This window comes from Natator depressus, chromosome 12 (assembly GCF_965152275.1).
Source record: "Natator depressus isolate rNatDep1 chromosome 12, rNatDep2.hap1, whole genome shotgun sequence".
In the NCBI taxonomy this organism is placed as follows: domain Eukaryota; kingdom Metazoa; phylum Chordata; order Testudines; family Cheloniidae; genus Natator; species Natator depressus.
The window spans coordinates 6,455,913-6,467,783 of NC_134245.1; the positions used below are offsets into that span (position 1 = coordinate 6,455,913).

At 51.2% G+C, this 11,871-nt stretch overlaps 1 protein-coding gene across 6 annotated transcripts in view; it reads right to left on the reverse strand.

Moving 5' to 3' along the window:
• CFAP263 (cilia and flagella associated protein 263) overlaps nucleotides 1–7,794 on the reverse strand; it is a 34,126-nt gene extending 26,332 nt beyond the window's left edge. For all 6 annotated transcript variants that reach the window (XM_074968462.1, XM_074968461.1, XM_074968464.1 and 3 more), the window contains exons 1-4: nucleotides 7,655–7,794; nucleotides 5,589–5,715; nucleotides 3,306–3,467; nucleotides 2,239–2,394 (exon numbers count right to left, since the gene is read on the reverse strand). In XM_074968462.1, the coding sequence (XP_074824563.1) occupies nucleotides 2,239–2,394; nucleotides 3,306–3,467; nucleotides 5,589–5,715; nucleotides 7,655–7,752 (543 nt within the window). In that variant the 5' untranslated portion in view covers nucleotides 7,753–7,794. The remainder of the gene's footprint in view (nucleotides 1–2,238; nucleotides 2,395–3,305; nucleotides 3,468–5,588; nucleotides 5,716–7,654) is intronic.
• Between the last annotated feature and the right edge of the window lie 4,077 nt (nucleotides 7,795–11,871).

Genomic DNA, 11,871 nt, shown 5'->3' on the forward strand with positions numbered 1-11,871 from the left:
CAACCTGGACAGCACCTTGCCCCAAATCCCACCTACATCAGCCGTGCAACTTCTCCAACCTCCACTAGGCTGTGCATAGGTGAGCCCTGCAGTCATGCGTGTGCCAAAGCTCCTGTGTCTTGGCTGGAGGACAGGTCATTGGTGAGCCACCAAGCTGGCTCCTAATGCACTACTGCAGGGGTCGGCAACCTTTCAGAAGCGGTGTAGCGAGTCTTCATTTATTCACTCTAACTGAAGGGTTCGCGTGCCAGTCATACATGTTAACGTTTTTTAAAAGGTTATAAGTCTATATTTTCGATAACGAAACTATTGTCGTATGTAAAGTAAACAAGGTTTTCAAAATGTTTAAGAAGCTTCTTTTAAAATTAAATTAAAATGCTGATCTCACGCCACTGGCCCGCTCAGCCCGCTGCTGGCCTGGGGTTCCGTTCACCTAGGTTGGCAGCAAGCTGAGCGGGGCCTGCGGCCGGGACCCCGGCTGGCAAGGGGCCGGCAGCCAGAACCCCAGACCGGCAGCGGGCTGAGCGGGGCCTGTGGCCGGGACCCCGGCTGGCAAGGGGCCGGCAGCCAGAACCCCAGACCGGCAGCGGGCTGAGCGGGGCCTGCGGCCGGGACCCCGGCTGGCAAGGGGCCGGCAGCCAGAACCCCAGACCGGCAGCGGGCTGAGCGGGGCCGGTGGCCGGGACCCCAGACCGGCAGTGGGCTGAGCAGCTCAGCCCGCTGCCAGCCTGGGGTTCAGTCCGCCAGCTCCTGCCAGCCCCTGCCAGCCAGGGTTCCGGCTGCCAGCCCTGCTCAGTCCGCTGCCGGTCTGGGATCCCGGCCCTTCCCACATAGAGTGGGTACCTACCTTCTCCCTGGTTCTAGCCCCTTCTCTTCCTCTCTCTCAGCGCTGAGCTGAGGGTGGGAGTGTGCTGAGCACAGGGCTGGGGGTGAAGGAGCAGGCTGGGGATTGGGTTGTAGGGTCTGGCCAGGAGCTAGAATGAGGGAGGGGGCTTAGGGTTGGGGTTTGGGTGTGGAGTGCTTACCTGGGCAGCTCCCATTTGTTGTGAGGGGTGCAGGTGGGAAGGTGGGGGGAGGTGCAGGAGCTCCCGTTTGGTGCTCAGGGTGGGGGTGGGAATGTGGGGGGTGCAAGAGTCAGGACATGGGGTGTGAGGGGGCTGGGTATGTGTGGGGGGTGCAGGAGTCAGGGCAGGGGGCATGTGAGGGGGTGCAGGAGTCAACGCATGGGGTGTGGGGGGGCTGGGTATGTGTGGGGGGTACTGGAGTCAGGGCTCGGGTCGTAGGGGGTGCAGGGGTCAGGGCAGGAGGCTGGGGTGTGAGGGGGATGCAGGGGTCAGGGCAGAGGGCTCGGGTGTGTGGGGAGTGCAGGGGTCAGGGCAGAGGGCTGGGGTGTGTGTGAGGGGGGGTGCAGGGGTCAGGGCCGGGGGCTGGGGTATGTGGGGGGAGGTATAGGGGTCAAGGCAGAGGGCTGGGGGTGTGGGCTGGGGTTGTGGGGGTGCTCCCAGCCCCCTGCCCAGAGTGGCTCACCGCAGGGGGCTGGAGGGGATATGCCCTGATTCCAGCCCCCTTCCCCAAAGCCCCGTCCCCACCTCTCCTCCGCCTCCTCCCCAGAGCAGCAAGCACGCTGTGGCTCCGCTTCTCTCTCTCCCTCGAAAGGGCCATCAGCTGATCATGGGGGGGGGGGGCAGGGAGGGAGGGAGAGGAGGAGGGGCAGGAACCCAGCACGCTGGGGGGAGAGGCGGGGGAGGGAGAACTTGCCTGCCCTGCAGCAGCAGCCGGCAGGACCAAGCTTCTTCACCCTGCCCTGGGGGAGGAGAAGAGTGGGCTGGGGCGGGCAGGATTTTTAATGGCTCGCTGCTGCCTGCTGGGGTCCCGGCCTGGGGTTCGGCAGCGGGCTGAGCGGGGCCGGTGGCTGGGACCTGGCAGGCAGCAGTGTGCCATTAAAAATCGACTCACGTGCCGTCTTTGGCACGCGTGCCAAAGGTTGCCGACCCCTGCACTACTGTAACAGTGAATTGTTGTACCCACGAAAGCTTATCCCAAATAAATCTGTTAGTCTTTAAGGTGCCACCAGACTCCTTATTGTTTTTAAGGTAAAGCGAGATATCCAAACAGACTTGCCAAGGTAGGTCTACCTATGGCCCAAAACGTGGCAGAGATTACTCATAGATCAGGATTTTGTCTAAACTATTTAGCCTGGTATATAATAAATGTATAAATACACAACTCTGAACTGACCCTGTAGTGGTTCTTCTCCTCAAGGTATCTCAGCACCTTCTCGGTTGCTGTGACACTCCCTTTCTTCTTGGATATTGTTTGGATAATGTCTTTGTTAAAGTTGCACATGGCTTTCTTAATATCAGCCCACCGAATAGCTGCTTCTTCCATGACAGCCTGTAGAATGGAAGTCACATTATAGTAAAGAGATGTCATCTCCCATTCATTTTTTGGGCCTTGGGGTGGAGAACAATGTATAGGAATGGTGGGACAAGTTCTCTGTTGGCATAAATCCATTAACGTCAGTGAATTCTGCCCTATTTGCCCTGTGGCAGTGATGTTTTGGTAATAATATCAATCTCTCATTCATTGAAGAACAAGAAAAGAAAAACATCTACCGTAGTTGAGTTTCAGGATTAATCAGTTCTGCCTTGACTTGCAAATATCTCCAGATCTACCAAGTCTGAAGGAATGGTTGTGTTCAAACCACCATTTTTGATTAGAACATATGGATGTTCAGGATGAGACAGTTAGGTTCTAACCATTTAGCCTAATCAAAGGGTTCTATTTCACTCTCCCAACACAGAAGTGGGTGGGAGGAAAGAAAAGAAAGATGCCTTTATAGTATAGAAGAAACCCTTCAAAATTGATTTGTGTTGATGTTCTGGATTAGGAATCCAGGCAGCATTGCCATTTAAAGACCTCTTTGCAATTTTTAGGGACCCCAAAAAACAAACCCTTGTTGGGTGAAGGGGCACATGGATCGGCAGATCTAACACTCACGGCGCTGTATCAAGCAAACCTGCCTACTCAGTTAAGCAAAGGTGAGTCTTTAAAATCCCAACATTTCCTCCCTGAACTACAAGGTGTAGTAAGTAAGCAACTCCTGGCATAGATTCTGAGATGAATCTCAGTTATGCCACTGTAAAAATCAGAGTATCTGCATTGATTTAAATGGTGTTACTCTGGTATCACATCAGTGTGAAATAAAAAAAAAAAGATGAACATGGGGGTGTAGGGTGTTCCCCCGAGCTACAGAGGGTCTCACTCACTACACTAGGGATTCTACAGCTCATGGAAGGCTGTACCTGGTAGTTTTGTATAATCCGTTCAGAATCCCCCTTGGTCTTCTGAATTTCTTCCTTCATCTCATCCAGCTCCCGCTGCGCTAGATCATTCTTCTGTTGCACTGTCAGGCCTATAAAACGATCTGCTGTAGCGCGGGATTTAGATTTACGTCTAGGACGTGTCTGCAATCCGGAGAAACAAAGAACTGAAGGAGCAAGTAGATAACAACAGGACCCATTCAAAGTGGTCACCATTAAAAAGTCAATGTTTGCCAACGGTTACTGTATTTTCCCTGTACTTAGAATAGGAAATAACCACAGTGACTGTGAGGGATCTGTAGACACATGATGGGCCTGATTCTCATTTACACTTAGGGTATGTCTTCACTGCAGGCACTTACCCACATGTTGCTCCAACTCCCTTCTCGTACACACACAAAACTCTCTTACCCAAGTTGGGTGGTGCTTTCAACCTGGGCTAGTAAGCTAAAGTTTGAGCGCGGCTTTCACGTGAGCAGATAATGCATCCACTTGGCAGTGATAATGCAAACTAAATCCCTCGGGTGCTGATACTCCTTCAATGTCTTCCCACAATTCCCCCCGGGTATCCAGAAGAACAGACAAGTTCTCCCCCAATTCACTGGGAAAGACTCACAGAGCAGCTCAGTGCTCTGCAGCACAAAGACCCATCAGATGTGCCCCCAGAAGTCCCAGCAACATACAGGTGGGTGCAGAACAAGTGAGGACCCAGTAACTCGGGCAGGGCTCTGCAGTGTGACTGCTCAGCCCCGGGCTACCCTAACCCAGCTGCCAATCATCTGAGTTAACTCTGCATTGAAGCCAGACCCACAGTGGCAGCATAAAGGGGCCTTAAAAAGGGTGCAAATTAGCAATGTAAAGTGGCTTTAGCGTAACTGTGAATCAGGCTTGTAGATTGTTTAGTAGTGGTGTCCATTTGTAGCAGCCCCTTTTGGGCTGTTCTGATTGCTGTTTAAACTCCACTCCATCTGGGAGGTGCCAAAGAGGCTACCCCAGTCTCAGCTCGAGGCTTGGGGACAGTGCAGTATGCCACCATGAAGGAGACCAGGGTGAGGAGTGCCTACAGAGGTCCCACTCCTTGAGCAACTGCTGAGAAGGTGAAACTCAAACTCAGGGGCTGCCCAGCTCATTGATCACAGGCCACAGTGGCAAGGAACCAGAAAGGGAAGTGCTAGCTGGAGCACAAGAGGGAGAGTCTGGGAGATGTGGGTCCTGTCACAGATTTGATGTGTGGCCTCAGACAAGTCTCTTAATCTCGTTGTGCCTCAGTTTCCTGATTTGTGAAATGTGGATAAGCCTACCTTACAGATATTCATTAGTGCTTATAAAGTACTTTCAGATCTCTGGCAGGTGCCGTGAAGGGCAAAGTGTTATCGTATAAGACAGGGGTGGCCAACCTGAGCCTGAGAAGGAGCCAGAATTTACCAATGGACATTGCCAAAGAGCCATAGTAATACGTCAGCAGTCTCCCATCAGCTCCCCCGCTCCCAGTGTCTCCCACCCACCAGCAGCCCCACCGATCAGCGCCTCCCCCTCCCTCCCCGCACCTCCCGATCAGCTGTTTCATGGTGTGCAGGAGGCTCTGGGGCGGGGGAGGGAGAAGAGCGAGGGCATGGCAGGCTCAGGGGAGAGGGCGGGAAGGGGTGGCATGGGGGCAGGGCCTGTGGCAGAGCCAGAGGTTGAGCAGTGAGCACCCCCCAGCACACTGGAAAGTTGGCACCTGTAGCTCCAGCCCTGGAGTTGGTGCCTATACAAGGAGCCACATATTAACTTTTGAAGAGCCGCATTGTGGCTCTGGAGCCCCAGGTTGGCAACGCTGGCATAAGAGAAAAGACTAGCGTCTCTGGGGTGAATGGTAAACTGAAAACTGGATTGGTCTTCAGACTGAATCAGCTGCAGCAAGGAACAGCGCAAACCCTGATGCCTGCTAGAGCAGCGGCATCTCACCTCAAGTATGTAGTTAATTTCCTTCTAAGACATCCAAGCACCGTGGCTGTAAGGTAGAGATGTTGCATGGTAAACATCACTTTCCTGCTCCACTCGCTTCTTTTCCAGTATTCCAGGGTACATTTCAAACTGGGTGAGATGCAAAGGGAAGCCCATTGGATGTGTTTATGGGTGACTGCTCCCCTTGGACCTCTTCTCACACAAGCATTAAATGAGAATCGCAGCGAGAGAGAGGCGGCTGGATAATCAGAGTCATGTTGACAGGCAGACCCACAAATACTGCATTGCAAACACGAACACTGTCGCTCTGTAACGTACCTGCCCCATGTCCAGCGAGGAGCCGTGTACACTTGGCAACAAATGGCTGACCAGATCCTTTGGCTCCATCTTATTGTAGTATTTTTCAAACATTTCTGTCTCGACTTTGAGAATGGAGAGGGCATGACTGCAAGGAGGTAGAGGTTGGAATGAGCAAGCTCTGACTTTCAGGTATAAGAGATGATAGAGCATATGGTCAGTGTATGAAACCAGAGGGGAAACATAAGGCTCATAGTGGTGAAAATTTTAGGTGGGGCACCATAAACATCCATAGATGCACACAAATTACTTGACGCTCCTCTTGATGCAATAGTGGGGTAAATGAAAGAATCAGGCCCATGCTCATTAAAGCCCCAGTCCCATTCAAACTGAAATCCCTGGGAGGTTTGCTATGGATGTCAATGGGAACTCAGGCTCTAGGAGAAGGGGACTTTGAAAGACTTTGCTTCTGTTGGGGCAGCTGGGGCTGATCTTTCATGTACAGGGATCCCTGCTGGTAGTCCTGATCCCAGTAAGGAGTTCCCGACTGGAACAAGCAGCACCCCACTGTGGAACTGTCCCCAGCTAGTAAATCAGCAGTTGTGAGTGACACACACAATCAGGATGTAGATAAAGTAACTTTACTCTGATCTTATTTTCTCATGTTTCTGATTGGGGCCAAGCCAAGAACTGCCCCTGGGCTCCTGTCAATTATCAGAAAACCCACCAGACTTAAAAGCTTTCTGATTGCATAGAAGGCTCACACCTTTCTGAGGGGGCCGTGCTGACACCACAGAATTAACCACTCAGTAACCCCCAAGCCCCATGTGATCCATGACTTTTGTACAGCTCCACCAACCCACATCCCTGGTATATTTCCTTTCTGTTATATTTGCTCCATCATTTTATTTCCAGCGACTGACAGATGGAATCATCTACTGGGAACTTATTATAAAGGGAAGAAAATGTTTAGCAGATGGTTCCTGAACAGTCTGGAATTATGGCCCTTGCTCACAAGTACGCACAAGATGCCTCCTTTACTATCAAATACATCACAATGCTTCACCCTTCATCGGGGGACAGGCACCAAAAGGCAGATGGGTGGAAGCAGCTTCAAGCCTTGCACTAATCTACATGGAAAACATAACCCCAACCCCGCTCTCTTGTCAGGGATGGAGGGCATTAAACCCAAGCCAAGCCTGGGCCAATATGTACAGACTGAGGGGGAAGGGAGCATGTTATAATTCAGCTTTCTTGTGTACAGAGGATGGGGTTTTCAAACAGTCCTGCATATAAGGGCCATAGGGAAGGTATTGCTTCAGCATGCCCTGATTATAAAGACTGGGGGAGATTATATCTGAGCACCACCAGCCTCCGTGGAGTGGGGGTGCGCTGTGCCCAGCCCCCCATGTGGGATCGGGGCATTATGGACCCTCCATGGGGTGGGGGTGCGCTGTGTCCAGCCCCCCATGTGGGATCGGGGCATTATGGACCCTCCGTGGGGTGGGGGTGCGCTGTGTCCAGCCCCCCATGTGGGATGGGGGCATTATGGACCCTCCGTGGAGTGGGGGTGCGCTGTGTCCAGCCCCCCATGTGGGATGGGGGCATTATGGACCCTCCGTGGGGTGGGGGTGCGCTGTGTCCAGCCCCCCATGTGGGATGGGGGCATTATGGACCCTCCGTGGAGTGGGGGTGCGCTGTGCCCAGCCCCCCATGTGGGATCGGGGCATTGTGGACCCTCCGTGGGGTGGGGGTGCGCTGTGCCCAGCCCCCCATGTGGGATGGGGGCATTATGGACCCTACGTGGGGTGGGGGTGCGCTGTGCCCAGCCCCCCATGTGGGATCGGGGCATTATGGACCCTCCGTGGGGTGGGGGTGCACTGTGCCCAGCCCCCCATGTGGGATCGGGGCATTGTGGACCCTCCGTGGGGTGGGGGTGCGCTGTGCCCAGCCCCCCATGTGGGATGGGGGCATTATGGACCCTCCATGGGGTTGGGGTGCGCTGTGTCCAGCCCCCCATGTGGGATCGGGGCATTGTGGACCCCACACGAGAGCTGGGGGGCGCTGTGCCCAGCCCCGTCCCGTACCTGGTCTCCCGCACCAGGGCCTCCAGCTGGGGCAGGGGCAGGGCTGCGAGCTCCTGGGACTCCGCGGTGCGGACGCTCTCCGAGTCCTCGTCCGCCATCGCTCCCCGGGGTTACCATGGCAGCGGGAGGCGGCGGCTCCCGGGCCCGGCCGCCCGGGCTCTGGGCTTCTGGGTGCCCTGCTGCCCCCCCACCCCCCCCGCCTGGCTGCCCCCTTTGCCCCCCTCCGCGGCCGGCTGCTCCCCCCGCCCCCAGCCTTGCTGCCCCCCTCCCCGGCTCCCCCTCCTGCCCCCTTTGTCCCCCCCCGCGGCCGGCTGCTGTCCCCGTGCCCCCCCAGCCCTGCTTCTCCCTGTGCCCCCCTGAGTCCTGATATCCCCTGAGACCTGCTCCCCTGCCCCCAGCCTTGCTACCCCCCTTCCCGGCCCAACCCGAGCCCTGCTGCCCCCTGCCCTCCCCAGCAGGCTGATTAATGCCATCTCTGGAGGGTATGAGGAAGCTGAAAGGTCTTTCTGAAACACAAGATGTGCAGGGGAATGCAAAATCTTTCCCCCAGAAACCCCCCTTTACACACCCTGGCGAGAGACCCTTTGTATACTAACCCCCTTCTGGAAACTCCGGTTCAAAGACCCCAGATCTGTATCAAAAGGGAACTGAGCATGTTATCAGAGTGCTTGTTTGGAGCTGATCCACCAGGGTGAGGTATGAAAAGACTGCATTTGCTAAAGTCCATGTAAGGATGAACTCTGGCATGCTTAGAAGCATGCATGTGGGTTCCTGTCATAACTATAAAGGGAAGGGTAACCACCTTTCTGTATACAGTGCAATAAAGTCCCTCCTGGCCAGAGGCAAAGTCCTTTTACCTGTAAAGGGTTAAGAAGCTCAGGTAACCTGGCTGGCACCTGACCCAAAATGACCAATGAGGGGACAAGATACTTTCAAATCTGGAGGGGAGGAAAAGGCTTTTGACTGTCTGTGTGATATCTTTGCTGGGAACAGATCAAGGATGCAAGCCCTCCAACTCCTGTAAAGTTAGTAAGTAATCTAGTTAGAAAATGCAGTAGGTTTTTTTTATTTTGGCTTGTGAAATTCGCTGTGCTGGAGGAAATGTGTATCCCTGTTTTTGTGTCTTTTTGTAACTTAAGGTTTTGCCTAGAGGGATTCTCTATGTTTTGAACCTGACTGCCTGTAAGATTATCTTCCATTCTGCTCTTACAGAGTTATTCTCTTATTTTTTTTTGTTCTTCTAATAAAGTTCTGTTTTTTAAGAATCTGACTGGGTTTTTTGGGTCTTAAAAATCCAAGGCTGGTCTGTGCTCATCTTCTCAAGCCTCCCCAGGAAAGGGGGTGTAAGAGCTTGGGGCGATATTTTGGGGAATTAGGAACTCCAAGTGGTCCTTTCCCTGAATATTTTGTTAAATCACTTGGTGGTGGCAGCGTTTACCTAATCCAAGGGTAAAGACTTTGTGCCTTGGAGAAGTTTTAACCTAAACTGGTAGAAATAAGCTTAGGGAGTCTTTCATGCGGGTCCTCACATCTGTACCCTAGAGTTCAGAGTGGGGAAGGAAACCTGACAGTTCCTTTATTGTGTGTAATTGGTTTTCTTTGTAATGCTTTGTACCTTAAGAACAAAGCCAGCTTGCTTACACAGATCTGTATTAACTTATGTCTTATCTGTCTCTGAAGCGAAAACTTGAAGGTGTGCCAGGGCAGTCTATCGGTGCGGGGAAGGCGGGGAACTGTCCAGGCTGGGAATACCCCGTCAGAAGGGAGAGAGATGAGATCTCCACTCAAGAGAGGTAACAGCTGAGGTGCTGAAAGCCAACAGCTGAACCACTGAGCAGAAAAACAGGTGTAGTTGTCTGGAACTGTGACAACATCCTCCAATATTGTAATACAGATCAAATCACAGGAGGTTTTGGGGAGTGGGAAATATCGGTCCCGTAGGATTTTCTCAAGGTCACCAAAATCTCAGGCAGCAACGATCATTTTAAAGGCAGTGTCATCCAGGGGATAGGGTACTGGGCTGGATCTAGGGGTATCTTTGTTCCAATTAAACCTTAGATCATTAAAAGTGAAGATTTGAAAAGTCCTGTGTATTTGTCACTATTAACGCTTTGTTCATTTTTGCAAATGCTTGAATAAGGAAAATCGGTGAAGTCAGTTTCACTCAGATTCTTAGTCTTTGGGTTTCAGACACAGCAAGGGAATGTGTGCTGAAACGTGGGACTTGTCACCCTCCCCCAATCCTCGCAGATCCATCAGTGCCGAGGCTCTGAAGCTCTGAGCCTCCCCTGCTGTTCCAGATAGTGTTGCCATCTTTTGAAAACCTGTGTGTGCCTAGAGCTGGGAAGATGGCAATACCCCAGCCCTGTCCCAACTAATCTCCAGCCCCTTCTCCAACAAAGTATTTTGTGTAAGGGTTTTTTGGGGGGTGGGGGGAATGGTGCTGGAACACACCTGTCTCCTCCACGTTGGAATGGGGAGATTTGGATGTGAAAGGTCCCTATTGCACATAAGTCGGGGAGATGATCCCACCCTTGCAATGGAAAGCAGCAGCCAAGTTCACCACGCAGTGTACAACAGGAGTAGAGGCAACTTTGAAGGCCAGATTTTCAGTGAACAGAGACTCCAAGTTCACTTGCAAATACCCAGGTGTGGCTTCTTAGAATTAACACTGGCATGTGTTTCATAATCCTGTAAGTGGAGTTTAATGGAGATCTCTAGGTTCTATTTCTTTTAGGGTCACATCTGCTCATGCATTTGATACTTCCAGAAACTCCCATATTAAATGTTTTCCTTTAACTTGTTATCAGCATTGTCCAAAACCTCTGATTTGATCAGTGCCTTTGTAACAGCCCAGGTGGGATAGCTGCAGATCTGATTTACTGTCTGAGCTGAGGGGTCAGGTTCATTAACTTGGAGGCAATAGCAACCTCATAGACCTCTTTATGTGGCCCACCCACGAGAAGGGCACAAAGACCCACTTTATACCTGAATTCCACTTTGTGAGTGCAATTGCAGTATGTACACACACAACTGCACGTGTATTGATATGTGTGGACCTTGGATCTCTTTGTTTCAGACTATGGAGCTGATGTTTATTATGATACCATTGCATCCAGTAGTAAAATTAAGGTAAATTGTCAAAGCCCAATTCTGCAACCAGTTCCTCTTGTGTGTATGCCTACTGCCAGGAGTAATGGGTTTATGCATAAGAATAACTGTGTGCAGGAGTAGGCTTTAAGGCCCAGATCCTCAAAGATATTGAGGTGCCTAGCTCCCAATGATTTAGGTGCCTAACTACCTTTGAAGATCTGGGCCTGTGTCTCACCACTGTGATATCACTGAATCAAATTCAGACTTGGGGTAAGCAGGTGCAAGGCCTTTTGCTGCAGTTCTGTTGAGAAGGAGGACAGTGGCAGCACCAACAATGTGTTTGCAAACTCAGTGTAAATAGACATCGCTGTCCTCTGCATGTAGCACAGGGACAAATTCATCCAACCCTACTGGAGTTGGGATACATGGTGTTAACCTATTCATATAAACTACTGTGGGATCAGTACAGTGGCAACATGCTCCCTATTTCTGGGCTGTTGCTAAAACTTGATTTATTATGTCACTATTATGATCACATCATGTTTGCAGAGGAACCGAGCAAGGATATTGCATATTCACATAATGGCCAGAATATGTCAAACCCCATGTACAAAACAGTTCTTAGGAATAATCAGATCTGAGCCTTCAGCAAAGAAACAAGCTCTGTGGCCTCATTACCATTCCAGCAAGATGGCCACCTACTTGTGGTCTTATATCACTTATAGAGACTGGCTATGAACGTAACAAAGCATTATAAGATATGCTTTTTATAAAATGGTTCTGGGAGTGTGTGTGTGTGTGTGTGTCTATAAACATACAAAACAATTACATTAAAAGTACATTAAGGTTGCAAAAATCAAACACTCAGAAATTAGGAAATGCCACAATTAAGATGCCTGTGGAAACTTAATTTGTCCCTCTTGTCTTTAATTAATGATCACATGCTATTTTTCAGCAGGAACCCTACCTGATTCACTGCACAGGATGGACAGTGCTCAATTAATGAGCAGCAATTCTATATTTTGTTTTATCCTCATTGTTCAGTGTGTGGTCCTATGCCTTATTTACTGCACACTATTCAAACTATGCAGACAGAATTATTCATTTCCTCATGGTCTCTTCTA